Source organism: Plecotus auritus (genome assembly GCF_963455305.1).
Source record: "Plecotus auritus genome assembly, chromosome: 3".
Lineage (NCBI taxonomy): Eukaryota > Metazoa > Chordata > Mammalia > Chiroptera > Vespertilionidae > Plecotus > Plecotus auritus.
Genome location: NC_137772.1, coordinates 17,915,536 through 17,941,903, shown reverse-complemented (window position 1 = coordinate 17,941,903; position 26,368 = coordinate 17,915,536). Strand labels below are relative to the sequence as shown.

The 26,368-nt window shown below is 34.1% G+C and overlaps 1 protein-coding gene across 1 annotated transcript in view; it reads right to left on the bottom strand.

Moving 5' to 3' along the window:
• TNKS (tankyrase) overlaps positions 1-26,368 on the bottom strand; it is a 166,837-nt gene that overhangs the window by 67,790 nt on the left and 72,679 nt on the right. The window contains exons 4-5 of the mRNA XM_080659908.1: positions 8,698-8,734; positions 7,874-7,949 (exon numbers count right to left, since the gene is read on the bottom strand). Coding sequence (XP_080516034.1) covers positions 7,874-7,949; positions 8,698-8,734 — 113 coding nt within the window. The remainder of the gene's footprint in view (positions 1-7,873; positions 7,950-8,697; positions 8,735-26,368) is intronic.

Sequence of the window (26,368 nt, the reverse complement as noted above, 5' to 3'; positions counted from 1 at the left end):
TTGTTTGTGGCTTTGCCAACAGGTCAGTCTGAGGCTTAACCCTATAGCTGCTCCCTACAATCAGGGCCTGGCTAGTGTGGATCAGTGATTGAGCACTGACCTATGAACCAGAAGGTCACGGTTTGATTCCCAGTCAGGGCACATGCCTTGGTTGCAGGCTTGATCTCCAGTGTGCAGTGTGCAGGAGACAGCTGGATCAAGGATTCTTTCTCATCATTGATGTTTCTATCTCTCTATCCATATATATATGTGTGTATAAATACTACCACCCAGCACCCACTTACCTGAAGCACCAGGACGGCAGCTATGCCACTGAGGCCACTTAGTGTGTTTCTTCCTGATCCTCCTATTATTCCCTTGCCACTCGACCACATGAATATTTTTCAAGCTATTGCTGCAGTTATAATCTACCCTACCCTATAAAGATTTTACTAGCATTTAAAGAGGCAAAAAAGTACCTTTAAACATAGACTTACAATTTTAAAAGGAGATTCAAAAGTGTCATTTTTGTAATTTGGCCTCTAAATCAAATTTAACAATGAATCACACACACAGAAAAATGATGTAGTTATTTTCTGTCCCTCAACTATAAACTCAGAATGCAAGAAACTTGTACTTTTTGGATATGAGTGTAGGAGAAACCACAGTTCGGAGGAGGGTGGCTAAGCAGAACTAAAATGAACTAAGTTTTACCACCTACTTTTTAACACTATGGTCTCTTTCTACTAGAAATTCTTTTCTCAAAGAGAGCACAGTTGGCACGGATACTAATTACCCTCACCAGCAGAAATGTCATGCTTGACAAAATAGAGACTGTTTTAGAAGTGATTCCCTAATGAAAAATAAAAAAGACATTTTCAAGGCCTTATTGTTACAAAATGAATATACATAAGCATAAAGATTTTATACAATACATCCCAACATAAGTAGGCAAGAAAACTTGCTCTAAGGGATTTCTGCATTACAATAAGACATGCACCACTCAGCAAGATATACTTTAAAGATGTGATGTGATTAGATATATAATTAAACCTAAAGCACTTGAAGAGTTCCCTAATGCAGAGTTACTGCATTTCAACCTTTCTGTAATCACAAGTAACATCTGAAGTATGGTCTATGAAAGTTGAAAATTAGAATATGGTATGACCTTTTAGCTACCAAGATTTGGCAAGAACAGAGGATGATGCTATAGGCCACTAAAGGCCATAGGGAGCCAGGCATGTGCCCACACTTTCTTAAAGGAGAAAAAGGTTCCATATAAACTTTATTAGAGATACCAGGGGTCTTTTACTAGGGTGACTCTATGGGCTCTTATATATTCCAATTCTATGTTATGATAATTACTACTAACTGATAAAAAATCCTATATAATAAAAGCCTAATATGCTAAGTATCCGGTCATCCATTCAACCAATCAAAGCATAATATGCTAATGATATGCTAAGGCCGCTCAACCACTCGCTATGACGTGCACTGACCACCAGGGGGCAGACAGTTGACCAGTCGCTATGATATGCACTGACCACATCAGAGGGCAGACGCTCCAACCAGTAGGTTAGCTTGCTGCTGGGGTCCAGCCGATTGGGACTGAGCAAGATGGGCCGGACATGCCCTGGAGCCCTCCCGTGGCCCCTCCCTGGCTGGCCAGCTTCCTGCATCCCTCCCCAGCCCTGATTGTGCACTGGTGTGGTCCCTCGGCCTGGCGTGTACCCTTTTGCAATCTGGGACCCCTCAGAGGATGTTGGCAAGTTGGTTTCAGCATGATCCCGCAGGCCAGGCCGAGGGACCCCACTGGTGCATGAATTCATGCACCAGGCCTCTAACAAATTATAAAATGCATTACAATTTTAAAATGTTAAGAGTTGGTATCTTAGAGCTAATGTGGCCCAAACTATTATTTTTTTAGGCTAAAAAAATTCAGAACTCAGAGATAAAATAAAACTTGCCATGATCACATAGCTAGTAACAATATTAACTCGAAATGATCTTCTACTTTCAAGTTCCTGCTTTTTCCCATAACACCATAATCCCAAAAGATGCAATTGGACATATCTAAAATAATGTTTGGGGTCTTATTTTGAAATCTTCACTATTCTTCCAAGGAGCTATGAAAGAACTACTTTTAGTAATCCACCTGAGAAATGATGCAACAGATAATAAGCATTGACTGAATTACATTTTCTTAGACTAGAGGTAATTTAGTTATCTATTATTAGATAACAAATCACCTCCCAAATTACCTGGGCAGTCCTGCCCCATACCCTAGGGTGCTAGGATGGCTTATGTCACCTGGAGGCTGGACTGGGAGTTCAAGCAGAGGCCAGGATGTCTGGGACCCCTGGGTGGTTAGGTTCACTGAGAAGCCTAAATGAGCTCAGGTGGGTCTCTGGTTGGAGGCCTTAGTTCTCCATATGGACTTCTCCACATGGTTGCTTGGGCTGCCTCATGGCATGGCAGCTGGGTTTCAAGATAGAGCATTCCAAAAGCAAGAAATTGGCAGCCGCCACACCAATTCAGGGGCTAGTCCTGGAAATGGCATAGCAACACTTCTGCTTTATTTTATTCATCAAAGCAGCCCTGGGCTTAGTCACAGTCTGTGTGGGAGAGGACTAGATAAAGGCATAAATAATGAGGGGCACAGTTCATTGAGGGGTCTTCAAAGTAACACTCTCTCACAGAAGGATTGTTAAAATGCTGGTCAAACATGATATTCAGAGAAGATTTACACTGAAGGAGAGAGCTGTTAACCAATAATACTGTTATTACAATATGACAAATGTATATAAACCTAAAGTTTAAATATAAATACAAAAAACCATACTAATCCTATATGTTCTTTGTGCTTCATGTATGTGCTTTGGAATTTAAATGAATACGTGGCATTATTTTCAGCCAGATATTAATTTTAATAAGTGTGTTCTTATTAAAAAATATATAGCTCTAGAACATATTTCTGAATTTATAAGCTGCTAATTTAAACAAATTTATTAATTAAATGAGATGTTGGGTGGTAAGGGGACAAAGGCCAAGCTCCAAAATAATTAATTCAACTATATGCTTTGTAGATTACCTGGTAACCTACATTTTATCCAAATGCTACCTGGGACTGAGCCTAGATAATACAGTTTAAATGGGGAACACTAGAGTACTCAAAAGTATGTCCGTGTCCATTCTAAATATGTTCAAAAGCTTCAAAAATGTATCAAGGGAGTAGGAATCTAATTTACTGAGGTTCTACCATGTGCTACAAACTGTATACGTTAATCACATTATTTCACTTAATCCTCTCAAATGCCTTGTGGAATGGGATGATTTTTCCCATATCAATGAATACATTGAAAACTGTACAGCCACATCCATACTTAGAAAATGAAAGAGCAGAGAACAGAACCCAATCTGTCTGACCTCAGAGCCTATTTGCTCTTTCAATTACAACACACAACTTTTTATGATGCATTCAAGGAATGGTACTAAATTTTACTTTATTTCTAATTGATCTATATTTTTAAAATAGTGTTTAAACTTTACTTTTTTCTGTTTCCAGAGTCTTATAAATTATTAACTATATTATGGAAGCAAAGATTTACAGAGTAGAAATATGACATTTAAAAAAACTCTTCAGTTAATCTTTCTGAATTTAAATCATGTTCTTACAATTGCCTGTTAATCTAAATTTGTGGTTTCTTACAGAAGAGCATACATGTCTAAATACTAATGCTTTGAAAATAAAAGGGCCAGGAAACAAACCCCACCTTAAATCTACACTTTATAATTGTATCACAGGCAAAAGGAATCATACATTTTTTAGTGTGTTAGCTTCAATGTATTGGATTATATCTTAATCATTCTATCAATTTTTAAATTCCCTGTAAACCAATACCACAAAACACATTTTTATTTCCCATGACACTTAATAGAGTAATCTACATGTGGTAAGTACTGAATGATGGTTAAATGAATGAAATGGGCAGAAAAAAAAATCTGAAATACCAGAAATAAAGTTTCAACCAAATATTAGTTACTTTCAATATCTGTTGACATACAATCATAGCAACAGCAGGCATTGCAAAGATACATAGAATTCCTATTTAGGAGTATGTTCAGTAATGCCCAACTCCAACCTCCTCATTGTTATGAGGAGGTGATAAATTCAGAACATTTTTTCTGAAAGAGGATAAAGACAGCCAGGAAAGGGAAATAACAGGAGAGGGACCAAAATGAACGCTGAAGAAGGTTCAATGTTAAAATAATTTGAGATGTATTCAAATATTTTCATTCACTGTAAAAAGGTATCCCCATGAAAATACTGAAAAACAAAAGACCACCACCTACTTAAATTTACATATCAATCAAGGCCAGAACATCTGTATAATTGCTAATAAAACATGTGATAGAGCCAAGCCAGTGTGGCTCGGTGATTGAGCATCAACCTAAGCACAAGGAGGTCACGGTTTGAATCCTGGTCAGGGCACATGCCTGGGTTTTGGGTATGTAGGGGGCATGCAGGAGGCAGCCGGTCAATGATTCTCTTTTATTATTGATGTTTCTCTCTCTCTCTCCCTCTCCCTTCCTTTCTGAAATCAAAAAAAATATATTAAAAAACAAATAAACAAAAAACATCTGATAGAAAATGCTGTAAAGGAAGAGTAAATGAAAACAAATTTAAGTTTGAAAATACAATCTGTTTTAAGGATCTGGTTGTACTTCACTACAATTCAAAATAATTGTGGAATATTGTACCTAATCATTCTGGACAAGAGACACAAAAAGAATAAATTATATCTGTGCCCCATGTTTCTAAAGGGACCATCATTAAAACATGTATATAATTCTATAAAAATAGCATTTCAGACCAAAGTTTTTTAAAAAAAATCTGCCTTTGCTCTTTAGGGAAAAATAAAAAACAACTGGAAATTTCTAAAGTAGTCAAGTTCCATTTGGTTTATGTGTAAAATAAAAGAATAATATAAAAAATATAAATTACTTAAAACCTTAACGATACTTTACTATTTTCATAATTCTATAGGTTAGAAAAACAAATGTCTATGGGAAATAAAAATATTAACATTCACTATTAACTAATTAGATAATCATGAAGTCACCAAATAGTATTAAGAGACTATTTAAAATTTACACTGTCATTGTATAATCCCACGCATTACATTAAAAAGGAATGCCCAAGTCTAAAACCCCCACACATATCTAGGCAAATTCTCCACTTACTAGTTAATGTATAAGGAACAGTTCTTTTCTGAAAACATTACAAAATTGACATTTCCATGGGTTTTTTAATTTGCAAACTAGGAGTCGTAGTAAAAACAGAGACAGGCAGGGACTCAGTTAAGCATTAATATAGTTATTTAGAAACCCTCTAAAAATGAATTTGATTCTGCACTGTGTTCTAAAATGCAATTTCAAGAAATAAACTAACTTACTATATATGTAAAGTGCATTTATCCTCTTCATATAAAACCTGAGTTCCTAATTCCAAATAAATACATGCAAATGGCTTGAAAAAATACTAAATATATAAATTAGACTTGTAATTTAATAGGTAGATTTGCTTACACATTTTATTGACATCAATAGTGAGAAAGCAAAAGATAATGTCATAACTAAGGGATCTTATCCCAATCTCCATTAGCACCCAGAATATTTACTGCTTTGTGGCTTTGCTGCAACTGGTATATTTAGTAAAAACTACTTTGTGCTAAAACAAGGGTAATATTTAAATATAAACATTATTCAATTTTAATTTTGAAATGTTGTTTGCATTTTGCATATCAATGGAAAATTTTAAATGGCTTTTGTTATGTGCAGAAATAGCACTAAAACCTAATAAATGCTTATTTAATCTTTTCTAATTTGAGAAAATTGGTAATCTAAAAAGAGTACATTTTAAAAAATTATTGCATTATTTATGTTATGAATCATTCAGTAGAATATTTGAGACATGTTCTTAAAAATGTTCTAAATATTAAAATACATGTCATCCTTTATAGTACAATTACTCAAAATAAATTAATAAAATAATACTAGTAATAATATATAATAACAGAAAATATAAAATCCCTATTCACATATTTCTGAGTTAATTATCTAAATGATAAAGAGAATGGATGACTTTTTTCACTCAGAGAATAAAACTGCTTATCAGGGAACATATTCATATCTTAAGGTCTTGCTACATGTGAAGTGCCTGGCTTGGTCCGATGCAAAATACAAAAGAGAGCTAATATATCAGTGGAAGCAAAAGTCATGTATGAATAACTACAATTCAATAACTCTGGTAAAAGCCATTGAATAATTCAGAAAAGGAGCCATAGGAATTTGGTTTCAGCTAAAAGGAATGAGGAAAGTATATCCTCTTTTGATAAGAAGGAAAGATAAAGGAGCTCTATATATATTTGTGTAGGGGGTGAGGCAGGGAGAAGAAGTAATTTGTTAATTATTAGTGTTCATGCTCCTTAATTATTAGGATTGCTGAGCTGAAAATGGGACTGTCAAGGTATAAGGGTAAAGATGGAAGAATAAGGCTGGGATGGAAATCGACTCCTGCCGTACTAATCGCACATAAATTCTGCAATATTAAAATGGCTATGGAAAACTGAAGTATGCTGGGTTCTATAAAGAGCTCTGGCTAAATATATTGCTGCACTTACCATTGATAAAAATGCCCTGTCCTGCACTGTGATAAAAGTCACGTTATCTACTGAGAGGATCCAAATAAAATTTGGAGCTTTAAAGTAACTCAAGAATGTTAAAATCCTCAAAGCAACCTCAAAATTGAAGGGAAAATGAGCAGTTATCATGTTTAAAATCTCCATAAAGCTATTAGTAGTACTTATTAAATCTCTGCTAGTTTAGAGTTTTATATATACATAATTTAACCTTACATGAAAGTAGAAGTCTCTCCTCAAATTATCCAGAGAAGTGGAACACTCATTAGGTCATGTGAAATAATATACAAGCCGTCTACAATAACAAACAACACATATTCCGAAGATTCAATTCTTGCCACTATTCTATGGGTTTCTTTAGAATGGAAACAAGTATGGAAGCAGTCAGGAAAACTGAATAATTCTGATCTATAAAATCATCACTCAGAAAAATAATTTTAAAAGGCAAAATATGTATTATTTCTAAGGGACACCATCCATCCTCATAGTTTTCATAGCATATTTTCAAAATGAATAATCTCAAAGGAATTAATTCTTTAAGTTTTAGGCACAAGATGATTTCTCTCAATATTTGCAGTGTAACGTTAAATATATTTTAGGTTTTTAAAACATAAAAGCAATCTTTTAACATTAAAAAATTAACTGCCATTTAAAGAAAGACTTTATAGTGTCAATATACCATGATAAAAACTTACCCAATAAAAAAAAATAAACAAAAAGCATGGCTATCACAGAGATCTAAAGAAAATCATTAGCAACATTTTCTCAGCTTTAAACTGAAAAAGTATTGGTATCTAATAAACAAATCTTCCTCTGCCAAATAAGAAATAAAAAATGCATATATCCTAACAAAAATGGGTAAATAGGACATAAACAGATATTTCCAGTTTCCATGATGATACACAGAAAAATAATGTCATTATAGTTTTAATCACCTACAAAACTGCAGTTCCATTTAACAAACAACTTTCAGTGTCTGACATTTAAAGAGAAAGGCTTAAGATCCATGCTTCACCAGCTCAATGAATATGTCACAACTGCCAATAACAGATACAGCAGCATTTCATTTTACAGTGAAAAGATGCCAGGAAATACAGTTATATATGCATACATATATATGCCAACTTCAAACATTTTAACTGTAAAGCAAAAAGAAATTACTGAAGGGGAATATTATATTTTAAATAACTTACCTTTCGTCCATCACTTGCATGGCAATTCACATTGAGAGGAGTCAGTAAAGCCATTAGTTTTTCTTCATTACCACTCCTATAAAAAGGTATGTCATTCTTTTAAAATTATAGAACTTCTTATATTTATAGATTTTTTTCACAAGAAGGAAAACAGTATGGGTTTGCTTCAATTTCTTTCATATGGTTTTAAATGACTCTCTTTTGCTACATTCAATTAATATATTCCTAATTAATTCCTGTTAATCACCATGTAGTAGTACAGCTTGGAAGATCTAGCTTTCTACATTTTCATGTTTTATTTGTCTGCAGAAAGTCACCTTCCTAATTACAAGCAAACTTTATTCTGATAAGTGATCTAAAACACAGGAGTTAAAAATACATACAAAATGCAGTAAAGAGCTAATAAATTAAATTATAAATGAACAAGAACAAAAGAAAATGAATGAGAATTTTAACATTTACTTTATGCCCCTCATTCAAGCTTTTGAAAATTAAAAAATTTTTTAAAGAAAAATGAAGGTATAGATATTTAAATACTCTGAGAATATCATTGGAAAAGCCGGCAACTAAGGTTTGTAGGTACCTTTAGATGTGTTCCAAATACAATTAACCTTATAATCATCACCAGACTGAGACTGCCTCATTTAATACAGCTAATCATGTAAAGTAAAATACACAAAGATTTACTATAAGGTCTTTTCTGCATTATTGCATAAAATCAAGCAAGACAATATCATGCTATAATTTTTATAGTCCTCTACCTGCCCACCCCCTATTCTCCCTTAAATGCATTATACTCACTTAAAATGAATGAAATCACTTACCTAGCAGCTTCTAGGAGTTCGTCTTTCTTGTATTCACCTAGATGATTACAAAATATCATGCTGTTAGCATTTGGCAGAAGACAGATTAAGAAATGCAGTAGGCAGCAAATAGAGAATTAAATAGAGAAGAACAGAAAAAGATAGTCCACACCCCGCTGGGTGATGGAGCCGTGACGTTAGCCAGCTTGTGAAGGCAGCATCACCAGTGCCTTGGAGACGGGCAGCAAATTGACGCAGCTTCTTGTCCAATCCTCAGATGAAGTAGCTTTCTTCAGACAACCAATGAATGCTAAATCTCGTGTCCAGAAACACATTCCCTCTGATAACAGCATGCCAGCTGAAGACAATACGCCCTCCCCCCTTTTCTATTCAGCCTGTCACAGTATACTTGTGAAGCATAATACATTCTGAGACAAAAGCAAAATAATGTGGCTCTTTAAAGGTACACATTACTTGTCTTAAAAAAATTCAGTTTTTTGGTAAAGATATGGAAAGTTTAAAAACACACATTAATTGCCATTGCTGAGTTTTATAGCAGAAGAAAAAAAAAATCAGAACCTTGAAGCCTTTGCCTGGATAGGGTAGGTCTGTAGACTAGAAATACGTGAACTATGTACCAAATGCTATGAACCTCTTGGAGGCAGCGCTCCAAAAACCAAAACAGTGAATACATTTTTAAATGACAATAATATTCTAACATGCTATAATCTTTACACTTCATACAAATCCAGTACCAAGTTGTAACAAACAATAAACCTTAAAAATATTTTTAAAAAGCAGGCTGGGGTCTCTGTGAATGAACAGATATCTAACTATTGAGATGTGAATACATTTTTTTCATTCTATTTTTTAATATATCATAGACTAAAAAGAGGTATATAATTTAAGACCTTCAATACAAACTTCCCAGGGTATTCAAGATTTAACAAACAAGTTTCTTTTGAAAGCTTAAAGAATAAGAAATTTTAATAGTATAGCGTCTGTTCATTCAATAGAGAAAAAGAATAGCCAGGACTATGATTCAGCTTTAATAATACATGGACTCAGTTTGCTATATCACTGAAGAAATACTTATGTTTAATGCTATTAAGAAATAAGCTTAAATTATTTTTATAATCTACTTGTAAATATAGATTTCTTTGCATTTCGTTTCTGTTTTGCTACAGAACGCAGACTATTGATGCAAACAGTATAAAGACATTTCAGGACCACCAAGCACATATTTAAGTTCTAAAATCCATCACTGCCAAATATTCTTTTAGTTTAGACTCAGTCTTGCTTCTCAAATTAAGATTACATTAAAATCTAAGAACTGTGAAAAGTTATTTTCTAATAAGAAAATCGTTTTTAAAAATCTATTCTTCCCTAAGGAAATTTTATATACCAATAAAATCACAGGTTCAACAATATACATAGATAAGCTAGAATGCATGATTCCTGAGGATAAGAGTTGGCCTTTCCAATTTCCCATATTTTGCACTCCAGATTCTTTAACTGATTCACAGTTTAAGATATGTATTATTATATCCCTTGCCAATAAAGCTCTTGACTTCCCAAAACCAAAAACTTATCTTTACTAAACATTTTAGTTGGCAATATGGAAGTTAGTGAGTTAATTTAAAAAGCCCTTGTGAGAAAAATGGTATAACCCATAACCTCAAATATCTTAAATATCAAGAGCAAAGAAAATCAAATTATGGAATTATCTATAGAAGTCTTTCTTTCAGTCAATGAACATTTATTTGAAAGGCCTATATGCCAGATTCAAAACCAAGAGACACATATCATCTCTGTAGTCAAGGAATATTAGTCTATCAAATGAGACAGACGAGTAAACAAACAATTATAGTAATGTATAAAAAGAATCAGATGAAGTGCTATAAAGAGCTTAAAGACTAGTCTAAGTGGAAATTAATAAAAGGCAGGTAATTATAGTTCAAGGAAGGTTTCCTGGAAGAGGGGAAACTTGCACAGAGTTTTGAAGGAAGACAGGTGATCCTCATATAAAGAAGGGTGAGGGAGAAGGAAAATGGTAGCTCTGCAAACCTGAAACAAAGGACTTGCAGGGGAATGGGTATGGATGAGGCAGAGAAGAATTAGAAAGATCATGAATGACCCTCTAAGAACTCTGAACATTATTTTGAAAACGATGAGGAAATATTAAAATATTTTAACAAAGGGAGTACAAAGTATATTTAAAGAGCTGCAAGTTTGTGATTATGTAAACTATTTCTATGCTCTACTCCAGTGAACTCTAGTTGGGAGGAAAAGTGGCCCAAAGTGAAGAGGAGGTGGACAGAGTAGGACAATGAATTTTGACATAGTTTATATTTTGGAGTAAATATAAATTCCCTTATATACAGTTAAAACATTAAAATTGGGGACTGAAAGTAGCTACTATTGAAATCTAAGTCATAGTGAAATGTGACTCCAATAAGCTAGGTAGTAAAACTGCAAAGTATTTGGGATCTTCAAAGCTAAAATCAGTCTACCTACAGTTTTCTCCAACAGGCACATTTTTGCAAAAATGTTATTCCCTCATAGATAAGCTGATAATAAACTAAAGTGTTCAAAAGGAAACATTTACATATATCTGAAAGAGTCGGACATAGGTGTTACAAATGGCTTTCTACTCTTACTGTTAGCGAGCCTAGTACTTTAATCAGCTTTGCTGCAATACATTCCAACATCCACTATCTGGTGCCCAAGGACTACAATCCATAAACAGTCTAAGCTATTTTTCAAATGCTACATTGCAGCTACAACCAACATAATGAATATAGGATGTCCTTTATGCACTCTGACAACAAATCTAAACTACTTACTTAACAGCCAAACCACAGGTTCTGTTCCATTTTAGCTGAGAATCTGAAAATATTCTGGCTGAGACCATGGTGCTCTATGGAGCATTTATATTCTTTAATAACATTCAAATAAAGGCTAGCAATAGATCAGTCAGAAACAAAACTAGGCAATTATAGTCAAAATAATAGCAGCCAAGAATGGAGAAAATGGATGGCTTAAAATATTTTTCCTTGATTAGAATAAAATAAGTGGGATAAAAAAATAAGCAAGCAAAAAGTTTATTTTCCAAAGTCTGAATTTTTAATATTAGTAAACTAATGAAAGGATACATGTAAATATAAGCATGCGCGCGCACACACACACACACACACACATACACACACCCACACAGTGGGATATAAGTTAATGTGTTAAAGAGGTATGTTATCAGAAAGAAGGTTAAAAATAAAGGTTAAAACATAAAGATTAAAAATAACCCCCCTTGTATTTCTCTGAAGTAGTTAGAAGACAAATTACTTTTTAAATAAAAATGAAGAACACCTACATCAATAAATAGAAGTCATGATTATTGACATCTCAATTTTAACATTTTAAGGAGCTTCTGACCCTTTCTTCAGCAACTGACAGGGTCAAAGTAGACCTGATTTTGTAAAAAGGAGTTCAGTTTGGTTTTGTTGAGATGGAAGAGCATGGAAAGATTATGATTGTGAAATCACAAGTTCTTAAACCAGTAAGGAACTAAAAAGAATTATGACTTTTCTTTTCTCTACTTTGAAACCATGCATAATACATGCCTATCAGTAACATCTCTTGTTATATGGCATGAGGGGGGTGTAGTTTGAAAGTCACCTTTCTCCTATCACCTCACCCCCAATTTCAGTCACTCTCCTAAGGGACCATCTGTAACAGATTCATTTACAGTTAATGAAACTGACACTAAGGCAGTTAAGTGAACTGTCTAAGGTTTCATCAGTATTATTCACTATCTGTTAGACCCTGAACAAGGCTAATATATGAGTAAAAATGAAACAAATCTGAGCTTTCAAAGAAGCAATGTAAACAAAAGAGTAACAAAACAATAATAGCAATAAACAATTTTAAAAAGCAACCCCCAAAACTAGCTTTAAACAGATAAACATATTTATATAATATAAGCCAAATATTTTCATCAAAACTATATTAAAGCATTGGAGCTTTCATATGAGCTTGTAAACATGGGCAAAAAAAAAAAAAGTAATTTTAGTTAATATTTTGGGCCAAGGGAATAGGAATGAAGAAAATCCATCCGGAGTCTATTCAAATGATCAATGCATTTTGCATTTCCCATAGCATGCTTTAATTCCTCATGCTTTAGGTATCTCAAGGGAAGAGCTATGTATAGATTTCAATCAAGAAACAAATTCATAGATACAGAGAACATTTTCACAGTTGCCAGATGGGAGGAGGGTTGGGGAGGGGGATGGGTGAAAAAGGTGAAGGGATTAAGAAGTACAAAGTGGTAGTTACAAAATAGTCATGGGGATGTAAAGTATAGCATAAGGAATATAGTTAATAATATTGTAATAACTACATTCACATGGGTACTAGATTTATTGGGGTGATCACTCTGTAAGCTATATAAATGTCTAAACACTGGGTTGTAAACTAATACAATATTGTAGTCAGCTGTAATTAAAAAAATAAAAATATTATAAAACAAAACCTGTTATCAAGGACTTTATGTTGCCAAGTATTAAGTAGTACCATGAGTTGATAATTTTCATACAGATATTTTTTCATCAAGATACCAGCAAATATAAGAGTTGAATTGATTTTTGTAACTAAACTGACAGCCTATATATAAAACAAAATATTAATTTAGGTGATATATTTCATGTTTTTACTAATAGTTTGAAAATTTGGAACCAGCTATGTAGTGATAGAAGTAATTTCACTAAAGCACCAGGAAATAATCTAATCTCAAGAAGTTAAAGCTATGTTTTCCACCAAGATCAATTTCAGATTAACTGATATTCTACTACATATAAATGATGACTCTAAGAATTACTGAATTATTTTTTTCTCCCTGAAATCTTTCATGAATATTTTTAGGACAATAGGGGAAAAATTACAGTTATCAGCATTCTCAATGCTTTTTTCTTACTTCTGTATCCTGTCACTCTTCTCATTCATTTTGCTACTTGCTTCAAAGTCTAGAATTATGATCAGACTAAACACTCAACAGTCATTCTAAATATGGAATAATTTGGGGCTTTCAAAATCTAGGCTTGAGCAGAGTATTTTCCTGGTGGAGATCCTTTCCTTCTTTTGCCTCCTACAACTTTGACCTTTTTAATTAGCCAGTATTAGGCAACATTAAACATAACCTGTGCTATAATGTTATCATAACAAAGTATGCTGTCTAATACAGTATCCACCACTCTCACATGGCTACTTACTTTTAAGTGAATCATAAAAAAATATTTTAAAATTACAAATTCTGTTCCTCAGTTGCACTAACCAGATTTCAGGTTTTTCAATAGGCACAAGTGGCTAGTGCCCACCACACTGGACAGACAGAGAGAATGTCAGACAGACGGCTGAAACTTATTTTGGACCATGCTAATCCACAGTGTGTTTAATGACAATTTAAGAAGTCATCTTTTACTCTAATAAACTACTTTTCATATATTCTTACTCTTAAAATTGTTACTGCCAAAACTCTATAAACTTTCCCCCCCTAACTGAATACCAAACAACTTATTCGTCAGCATAAAATACAGGGGAAAACACTGGACTGTGTGATAAAAGATCTGGAGTGTGTGCTAGCTCTGCCATCAATTTCCTGGTGTGACCTCGGGGAGAGTCACTTTAGCTTCCTAGAAGCCTCCATTTTATTGTCATTTGGAAAAATGAGGGTGGAGGGTTAAATGACCTCTGAAGTTTCAGGTCTAAAACTCTTACCCTGTATTTGATTCTCAATACTGCTCAGATCTTTTTCTAAGACAATTTTAATGATGCCTAAACAGAATTTAAGGGAAAACAAAATTATCTCGGGAAAAATCTCTACTAAACTATTATAAAAAGTAGTATCTGGAATTATAGGGTAAGAATAAAGCAATTTTACCTAAACAGCACTATTTTCTATTGTGTTGGTAAATTAAAAAAAAGAAAAAAAAGTTCATCTAAGTATGAAAGTAGACATAAACCAGGAAGATTATTATTTAAGAAGAATTTTCCAATTCATTAGGAAAATGGAGATGTGTCCCACTCCCTGAAGGGCAGCTGAAAATCATTTTTCAAAGAAAAAAAAGACACCCCCCAATATGATTATATTATCCTGTGCCACAATATTTAAATAATAAAAATTATATTACATCCAATACAAAAATCTAAACCAATGTCCTAAAACTTTTAAAAAGCACAATACAACATTCAAACATAACAAAAACTCTGAAAAACCCCCACAATGTAATCAATAAATGATTGTTAGCAACCAGTTTCTTGGTATGCAATGATATGACTTTGCTTAGCCCAGTAATATCTAATATACATATCTCATTTATAAACACTTATCAGGGTTTCAAATTATTTATACCTGTTTCTGATATTCTGTTAATTGTATTTGAAATGTGACTTGACTTTTTGCTGAAATTTATTTTTCTATTAAAATGTAAGTATTAAAAATTGGAACATAAATACAAATACACACTGGCTGAATAAACTTTTAAGACATATACATTCTCTAAAGTTGGATATTAAAAGCCAAGAGGCATGTTCCTCCAGGATGCTGTTAACCAATGAGACATTCACAAAGAGTGTCTACCAGTACATTGGGGGACGGCACCCATATAAAACTATCATGTGCTGAAAGGTTACAAAACTTAGCAAACACTGTCACTAAAGTGGGAGCAAATTCTCTGAGTGAGATAAGAAGAGCGCTCCAAGGTATAAGAAACTTAGTATGAGACCCAGAGCACAACTTCTGGACAGTTACTTGGTAGGATAGAGTGATGATGGGAGAGAGAAGGAAAGGGAAGGGAAGAAGGAAAAAGTCAGAGAGAAGGAGAGTAGTAAAATAAAAGCAGGAATGAGGTTAGGAAGGGAAAAGAATCCAGTAATAAAGTTTATGAGGTAGACACTGAGAAGGCTAGAGACTCAGGGGTGAGTAAAACATAAATATACTGAGCATTAATGATCAGAATAAAGCCGAAATGAGGCTCTTCTCAGTAGGTAATCGAGGATTTTTAAAGATACATGCACTAATGATGAGAATTCACGGGAATTAAGGAACAGTGATGATTAATGAAGATTTATAGAGGCAGCACAAGCTTTCTATAAGACTACCTCACTCAAATGCATATGCCAGGAAGTGACTGAGAGTATGCTTGGATAATGTGTCAAGCACACCACTAATCACTTTTATTGAATCTTGTAGAAATGAACAACTTTACCAAAAGAAATATAGACCATGTCTAGTACCTCTAAAGTCCTGGGCATGGGACCAAAAGACTTGGTAAATTCATCATTTTTCTTGCTAACTTAAAAGAAATGGAAATTTGAGGAAAAGGAGCAGCTGGCTATCCATGAAAGAACAAAATCTAGTCTTGAGGAACCTTGATCTTAGGATGCAAAATGATGGCAATTGATGATGAGTATTAAAAGAAGAACATAAAAAATGAGGATTAGATAGAATGTTTTGCAATTAGAGCTAAAAAGTGTCAACTGTTCAAATATATAAATCAATATTAAAAATTAATATAAGTAAGACTAGCTCAGATTAAACTACTCTGAAGCTGGTTTGACAGGAAGCTCAGTGAATCGATGTGACAAATTTCAAAAAGGTAAAAGGAAACATGTTGTATCAGCAGAATTAAAAAAAAAAAACGAATGGGGTTATTTAGTCTACAGTAAAAAAGACTGAGGTGATAGAGGTGGTTATAATTATAGGAAGGGTTCTAACTTCTATTGTCAGTACTTCAGAGGAAGCTCTAAAAAAGAAAAATGCTTAGCCATATACAATGTAGTTCCAAAAAGAAGTGACATGTACTGTATTTGGCTTAACAAATGGGAGAAATATTTCTAACCATTTAAGTTATTCCACAAAGAACTAATTATGGCAGAGAGCTTGTAGAGTCATAGCACAGAAATGCCAGGTTGGAATACAGCATAGAATCCTTATGGGGTAATGGGGTAGATTAGTAACCTCTAAATCTAAGGTCCCTTCCAAATCCATGGTTATATATGTGACTTTCATGATACAGCTGTATACTTGTTAATTATAATAAATTTGGACTTAAGTTACACATGATGTGTTCTTTACTATCTACTCTTCATGAGATCCAACCACTGGTCTCCAAATTTAATTCACATAAAAAATCTTATTTGACAGGCACTTTACTTGAATGAACTCATTTAATCCTCAAATAATGCTTCTATTCTATTATTACTTCTATTTTACAGATGAGAAAACTGAGCAATAGAAGGTCACATGGTTAATGTATTAGGTTCTTTATGTTATTGTAACAAATTACTAGAAACTTAGTGGTTTAAAACACAAATTTATTCTTTTACAATTCTGGAGGTCAGAGGTTTAAAATGGATCAGCAGGGCTGTATTTCTTCTGAACACTCTATGAGATAATCCATTTCCTTGCTTTTTCTAGCTTGGAAAGGATGTCCACATTCCTTGGCTTGTGGCTCCTGCATCACTATGACCTCTGCTTCCACATCACATCTCTTCTCTATCTGACCCTCTTTCATCCTTTCTATAAGGACCCTTGTGATTTATTGGGGCTAGCCAGAGAACTTAAAATAATCTCCCCATCTCAAGATCCTTAACTTTATCACACCAACAAAGTTCCTTTTACCTCATAAGACAATAGTTACAGTTGCTGGGTATTAGTGTATGGACATCACCGGGGACCCATTATTGTGCCTGTCACAGCTAGTATATGGCAGATGGGAGAATGTTTAACCACAACAAATGCTGCCTCTCAAACACTGCTCCTCTATAGATGGAAAATAGATTGACTATACCTTCTAAGGTATTCCCTATAAGCTGCTAGGAATTAAGAATTTTCTTCAATAGGGCATGTGAAATTTAACACCTAGGATCATAGACTGTAAAGCAACATATGGAATTCTACTTGGCATGACCTTCTTTTTGGATAATAAGCTGTTTAAAAAAATATGTGGTGAATATCTAAAGAAGGCAGCTACTCTTCTTTTGGTTAAGTTAGCAATAATGTAAAAAACATTCTTTATCAATAAAAACACATTTGTGTATTCTGAAAGAAAAATTCTGGTGAAATTCTGAGGACCCACATTCATATCTCCTTTTCAATTGCAAAGGAATTTAATTTCTTATGAAATCATGTTTTTATAACGTAAGGAATAGTCCATTTCTAGCTATTAGTACTAAGTCAGAACTAGGGAAAATATAAATCTAAGTGAAAAAGCACAGAGGACATGCTATTTTTGTCTGCCCATTACATCCTTCTACTGGGAAGTGCTCTGTCCCTTGTTTTGGGGAATGGCTCCTCCTTTACTATGATTATGTCATTCTGGTAGATTTTCCAATCACAGAGTCCTGCTCCACCCCTGACCAATAATCACAGTCCAACCACAGACTAGTGATTGGTCAGCTCAGAGTTCTTCCTTGAGACTTTTCACTACACAATTGGGGAAAAGCCTTCTTTTTACATTAGAAAAAATAATAAGAGCTCTAGTTTTGTATCCCCAGAGCTGCCAATAGCCATGCTCAACACAGAAGAACCTAAGAAAACAAAAACACACAGACAGAAAATGGAGAACAGAGAAGGCAAAGAGAAAGAACAGGAAGAGGGCAGGATGGAGAAGGTGTAAGAGTGAGTGAGGGGAAGGGGACAGAGAAGGCAGCAGAGGAATGCTCAGGAAGTAGGACAAAAAGGCATTGGGTAGGGGGTTAAAGAAACAGAAACAGTCAGATACATGATATAGTTTGAGTCTCTGGATCCAGCAGACTCTGATGTCAAATATATCTTTGCCTTTATGTGGTTTGTACCCTTAAACAATAAACCTAGTCAGTTAAATAATAGCAATTTGATTCATGAGTGTTTACAATGTGCTTGGTTATATTCCCTTTAATTCCTCCCACTTCACCTTAAAAAAACAACAACTATCATATTCAAACCAATCTTTAGCAGTGAAGCCTCCAACCTACTTTTTAAAAACATGGCCTTAGGTAGAGTCTAAATAATTTAACACTGACATAATTTAGTTCGTTTATTTGCTTCATATTGTTTTTTTTTTTTAAAATATATTTTATTGATATTTCACAGAGAGGAAGGGAGAGGGATAGAGAGCTAGAAACATCGATGAGAGAGAAACATCGATCAGCTGCCTCCTGCACACCTTCCACTGAGGATGTGCCCGCAACCAAGGTACATGCCCTTGACCGGAATCGAACCCGGGACCTTTCAGTCCGCAGGCTGACGCTCTATCCACTGAGCCAAACCGGTTTCGGCTATTGTTGTTGTTTTTTTAAAAAATACGTTTTTATTGATTTTAGAGAGAAAGGAAGGAAGAGGGAGAGAGAGGGAAACATCAATGAGAGAAACATTGATCAGCTGCCTCCTACATACCCCCTACTGGAGATTGAACCCTTAACTAGGGCAAGTGCCTTGACTGGGAATCGAGTCAACAACCTCTAGGTGCATGGAACAACACAATAATATATCCGATACAAGATAATAATGATGGCGATAACAGTAATGCTTTTCAAACTTTAAAGCACTTGATTTGCTAACAATTATTATTGCTCCTATAAATCACCAGGGAGACAGAATTTCATTTTCATTAACGTCAGTGAAAGAATTTTAATTAAAAAAACTAACATTTAAGGAATCTCAGAAAACAGATTTCTCCATTCCTCTTTATAATAAAACAGCTTTTATGTAATAAAAAAGGGGGGTGTCATTTGATCTTACTATCCTAAAAATTTTGCTGGGTCACTGGAATATTGTAATCACATTATGAGAAGAATAGAAATGGATGTATACATTCATAAAATAGTGGAAAAAATAGAAAGGCTTAAGTAATTTCCAAGAAAAAGTAAAAGTTTCTCAGAGGAAGGTAATTAGAAAAATCATGCAGATGAACTTTCCCTTTTCTCTACCAAAAGAAACAGAACCTTACAAGGAATAAATCTCTGTTTTCTCATTAAAGAGAAAACTTCATGCAAAAGGAAAGATGTATGTATTGGTAATAAGTTCCTATCATACAGATATTTGATGTTTTTTACTATACTAGTTGGAGACCTATTGACTTGCAGCAGCTTCAAGCATATCCATGTGCCATAGTGAAAAATATAAATTTGTTACTATATTTCATATACTTTGTTTTTTTGTTGGTTTTTAGATTTACTTTACATATGATGATTTCATGAAGTACATATGGATTTTGGCCTATTTTTATCTACTGTAGAAATGTACCAACCCTTCAATGTAGCAATCCTTATGAAACATGACTAAAGGTTAATATGCAAAAAGGTAGTATTTTAAAACATGAAGTTTGAGATAAATTAAAAATAAAATTAATCTAGGATTAGTACTATGTTAAATATTGAGGAAGTGTACGTCGGCCCTATTGATAGAGTTTCTAACCAGACATGGACAAGGCCACAGAAAACAATGTCCCTCTACAAGTCCGTACAACAGCTATAAACGTGACCCATAATACTTTCTTCCAAGTTAACTATTACTTTTTTAATAATGACATCATGAGCCTGGCTTCAGGATCAGTTCTGCTAGTCATGGATTACCCAAGGCCTCTGTGTATGTGCATGTGTGTGTAGGTGTATATACCTCTACAAGCAGCTAGAGTAAACACTAAAGCACAAAATTCTATGATTTGTAGATTGGAGATCTTGCTTCTTTATTAGCAAGATATTAATTAACACCTTAGGAAAACTAAAGAAAGGACACTTTTGGAACTTGAGATAAATAAGTTACTGCCTATTAGCATCTTCAAGACAAAGTTCCAAGGTTATACAAGCTTTACCTTAAAAAACAAACAAACAAAAAACAGCAAACCAGTGCATGCACATAGGCAAGCACACTTTTACCCTCATTCTAGACAGTAAGTTGCTGTGCTCATGTTTTGCATAACGATTCTGATCACTTGATGCCTCTTGCCTGATACAGAAGAAAGTACTATCTATCTGGTAGAATGATACTGTTGCTGAGAACAAGCTAGAGAAGAATTGTATATTTTCTCCTTTTGCTTAGTTTGTTCATTTATTTTGTGTCAAGCTTTTAGATGACCCAGAGCAACTGGAGAGTGAAATAGAATAAGATCATATAAGGCAATATTCTTTTGACAAGGTCAAGCAAAAGTATGGAAAAAACAAATATTCTAAATGGAAAAACACACAAAAATGTTGGATTGAAAATACTAAGCCTCAAATGTGGGTAGAGAACAAACCAGGAGCAGTAAATGCTGAGTTCTTGCTTTAGTAATTCCTGCAAAGAATCAATTGCTCCTTCCTCTGTGCTTCGTAACACTTTCTATATTGTATGAAAAATCATTTGTGGTTCTGTTCTTCTTTGCCCAACTTGAGCTCCTAGAAGTCAGGGACCATATTTTATATTCATTCTTATATTTAAAAAAGAAGAATACCTATTTCCCTTTCCCTTCCTGGAATAGCATATATTTCTTAAAAAGAATGTCTTATCTAGAGTAAAGTCCATTCTAACAACAGAGGACTATATTATATCTAGGCTTAGAACTAAGAATAAATGTATCACAAAATCACATAGGAAACTCTGTGCAAAAGTAAGGAATAGTCCATTGTGCAAAATAAAAAGTTCCAGTAAGAGGAATTTTAGAATCTATCTAATTGAATTACTGTGGGAAGAAAAAAAATTTTTAATAGCAATCAATAGACTAATTAAACATATAGCTATTTAGGTTATGCAAAAAGAACTTGTTATTTTCTTCCTTTTCTCCAGAATACTGGACTAATTAAAGTAGTGAGCATTTATAATAATCAATAAAGTTATATTTTTATATATAGCACATTTTATTTATGCATTCATCTCTTAATGGGCACATGGTTTGCTTCCACCTTTTGGCTCTTGCTAATATGCTACTATGAATATGAGTGTACAAATCTCTCATACAGTTTCTGCTTTCAATTCTTTTGAATATACACTGAGTGGCCAGATTATTATGATCTCTGAACGCATAATAACCTGGCCACTCAGTGTATATCCTATATAATAAAAGGCTAATATGCAAATTGTCCTCTGGACTAGGAGTTTGACCAGCAGGCAGGCTGGCCAACCGCTCATGTCCCCTCCGCTTGGCCAGGCTGCTGGACCCCACCCATGCATGAATTCATGCACCGAGCCTCACACACACACACACACACACACACACACACACACACACACACACTCTGAGTGGCCAGATTATTATGCGTTCAGAGATTATAATAATCTGGCCACTCAGTGTATATCCAAAAGTTGAATTGCTGGATCACAGTAATTCTGTTTTTATTTTGGAGAAACCTTCATAGCGTTTTCCATAGCAGCTATGTCATTTTACATTCCCACCAACAGTGCACAAGAGTTCCAATTTCTCTACATCTTCACCAGTATTTGTTATTTCTGTGTTTTGTTTTAATAGTAGCTATCCTAATGTGTGTGATGTAGTAGCACCCCAAATTTCTATTTCTTTTCAAAACTATGTCTAATGAATAAATTTTTAATAAAAACTGACTTCCCAAGAGTCTGAGACTTCGAAATATGGGTAAAATGCAAACCTAGCTGAATAATTTCTCATTAAATTATTTTAATAAAGCAAAATTGGTTATTACTTGGTCTGTGTTTCCTTTCACGGAGTTAAATTTATATGAAAATAGATAAAATATTAATATTTTCTTACTATTATGAGTATATTATAACCAGCTGCTTTATGGCACCAGGGTATAAAGAATTAAAGTACTAATACACTTTTAGTAAGACTGCTATTATAAGTCTGCAACAGAGGTAAAATAATGAACTTTCTATGCTTTGATTTGAGTTTACTTGAATTTTTATGAGATACTCAAGTACATATGTTTATTTAGTAGTATTTTCTTTGCAGGTATAAACCAAGGTTCATATGCTAGAAAGAGTTAACACATTTTTTAATAGAATTTATTGGGGTTACACTGGTTAATAAAATTATATAGATTTCGGGTGTACAATTCTATATTACATCATCTGTATATTGTATTATGTGTTCACCACCCCAAGTCATGTCTCTTTCCATCACCATTTACTGCCTTATGACCTAGCAATTCCACTTCTGGGGATTTATCCAAAGAAACCTGAAACCCTAATTCAAAAGAGTTAACACATTTTTATTAAAGATACTATTAGTTCATTAAAAAAATTAAAATATCTCCAGAAAAGACGTGATAAGAAATTAGACCTAAAAAATTGTGTTTGATATTCCAAATTAAACTGAGTCATATTTTAAGGAATAATATTAAAAAACTTATTTTATACATAAATGAACAGTCTGACAAATTACACCTAAACAGTTCATAGCTGGTCATATTTATGAAGGATGACATTATTTTGACCCATCTGCCACCATCTCAGATTATTTGTCACTAGCCCAAATAGCATATAGACACAACAAAATTTAAGTTATGCGTGTGGAAGAATTAATATGACAAAATTAGACAATTATTTAAAATAAAATCACATTTCTAATTTTTAATTATGTAATAATAGTTATACATTTTAGAGAAAGCTATAGTTAAGGGCAGCTAGCACTGTTTAAATACTGAAATGATTCTTCCTTTATATAATCTCTCATTCTGTGCTAGCAAAAGATACTATGCATTTATTTTGAGTAAACATGACTTAATTGATAGAACCAACCATTTGTGTAATAGCTTCTGCAAATAATTATCCAGGAATAGTGACAAAGACTACTAAGAGTGAGTTAGTAAAAAATTTCAGCAAGCTATTTTCAGATTCTTGACAGCTTAATGTTTTCTCATCCTAATAACCTTAAAAGATTTAAGCCAAACTCTTCTACATCAAGCTTGTTAAGAATTATCTGTGGTTGTTGGTACCTTGGAAGATTAAAAAGACTTGGCAAGGTTATTTGCTGAGGAATGAAACTAAGAAACACTTTAAAATTCATCCTCTGCTTTGTGTCACATCTTAGAGAAAACGACTTGTGGAGATATATCCTGGGGCATATGTTGAAACTAACAGTAATTCCAGAAATTCTTTTAGAAAAGGCACATAATATATCAACATATCATCATAACTGACCACTAGGTGGCCCTGTGTAAATCATTATGACTGAGTTACAAAATAAATGTCTCTCACTTTCTGTGTCTCCTTCTCTCTCTCTCTCTCTCTCTCTCTCTCTCTCTCTCTCTCTCTCTCTCTCTCTCTCACACACACACACACACACACACACACACATATTCTAAGAGGTTATTTTATAATATTATTAATACTCTGTGGCACTAGAGTTTATGTGAGCAAATTCTAAAAATTTAGCTCTTGTCAAGATAGGCAATGGTAACCAGAATTCTGTACCTTATACAAAATTATCAAATTCTCGCCGAAACCGGTTTGGCTCAGTGGATAGAGCGTCGGCCTGCGGACTGAAGGGTCCCAGGTTCGATTCCGGTCAAGGGCATGTACCTTGGTTGCGGGCACATCCCCAGTGGGAGGTGTGCAGGAGGCAGCTGATCGATGTTTCTCTCTCATCGATGTTTCTAGCTCTCTATCCCTCTCCCTTCCTCTCTGTAAAATATCAATAAAATATATATATTTAAAAAAAAATTATCAAATTCTCAAGCATTTTTGGGCTTTTAGTTGAAATATGGGAAAAATGAGTATAATCTATAAAGAAAAGAAATTTATAAATAAATCAGACTCACTGTTATTATATGAAAATATATCAATTGCTCAGTTTGAAATCTCCCAGAGCAGCCTTGGGCAAACTACGGCCCGCGGGCCGGATCTGGCTGTTCTATCCGGTTCTCTTGCTCTCCCCTCCGCTCCTTTACTTTGAATTTATATTAGTTCACACAAACACTCCATCCATGCTTTTGTTCAGGCCCTCCGGTCCAGTTTAAGAACCCATTGTGGCCCTCGAGTCAAGAAGTTTGCCCACCCCTGTCCTAGAGGGTAGAGACAGTACCTTATTTATCCTTATATACTTAACAACTATCAAAATATCTGGCATTTAGGTGCTAATATACTGAATTGGAAAATATATATATATATACATATATATATATAAAGTTAACAAAGCATTCAACTCTTCAACTCCTAAATGTTGGAGAAATAATTTATATTTTAAGAAATATCTTTAAGGAAAGTGTCAGTGCCCTCCAGCCAAAGACCACCAGAAACACACCCATCGTAGAATACGTTGAGCTCGTTATTTGTTACAGAAAGGGAGAACACACGCCATGGGACCAGTGGGGCAGCTCAGGAAGAGGGTATTAGAAAGAATCTATTGTAGCATGTGACATTTGTTGGAAGTTTTGGGGGGAGGGCCTAAGAAAACAGAGGTTAGTTCTAGATTGGATGCTGTTAGAAAATGGGGGCAATTCTAGGACTAAAAACAGCAGCTATCATTCCTATTAGCCAGATGATGATGTTTGGTATTTTATGAGTTCATAATGACCTTGTTTTTGCCTGTGGCCTGTTACAACAGTTCTCATATATAAGGCACTATTTTCTTTCTCAAAAGAGAACATTTAATTGATAATAAAAAAATTATTCCTGAGTACAAATGAACAAAAAAAATTTTTTTTAAAGATGAACCTGTTTGGAGCACTCTTCATATGCCATTTTCACTCTCCATCATTGCCATCGAATAACCAAAAACAGATTCTTGAATCTAATGGATCCAACCAGATACTAATGTACTTACTTTCTACTGTTATAGTCTAACTAAAAATGCTAAGGGGTAAACAATTCTCCAAAAAATAACTCAAATAGTGTAGCCTTGTATTTAATAATAAACCTAATGTTGGTATGGTCACAATGTAAACATATCAAAATTACTAGAGAGACCTTTTGATATATTCCTGTACAAGTAAGTACTTGTCCATGATGCTTTTCTGCAATTACCCTTTGGTGAGTAAATGAAAGCACATCTCCCACTGCTCCGAAACTTTCCTGATTGTGTTGAGACATCTAGCTTTACTAGTATACAACTTACTGGAAGACATGTAGAGATGAGTGTCTCAAAGGAAAAAGAGGCCTGGCCAGCATGGCTCAGTGGTTGAGCATCGACCTATGAACCAGGAGGCTCAATTCCCAGTCAGGGCACATGCCCAGGTTGCCGGCTCGATCCCCAGTGTGGGATGTGCTGGAGGCAGCCAATAAATGATTCTCTCTCATCATTAATGTTTCTCTCTCTCTCTCTCCCTCTCCCTTCCTCTCTGAAATCAACAAAAAGATATTTTTATTAAAAAATTAAATAAATAAAATATACTAAGTATAGGCCTGCAAGTACTCAAAATAAGTCCTTTTGCTTCTGCACACTCCTTCAACTCACCCCTCACTGTAATATCCTCACAACAGAAGCCAAAATCCCCTAACTATGATACTAAGAACTCGATGGAGTTTCTGAGGAATATCCTCAGTGGTTACTTAATCCATTTAATTAAATCAGAGATAAATACCAAAGTTGTTGAACTGCATTAAACATATAAAACATAGTAAGTATATGTTATATTCTCTTACATAATAAAGAAAATGTAAGGTCTTTCATTGAAAAACATCCAGGAAAGTCATACAAATAAAGGGCTAAATGAACAAGATTAAATAGTGGAAAGAAAAAAAAATCAACTATGTAATGTATTTTAAATT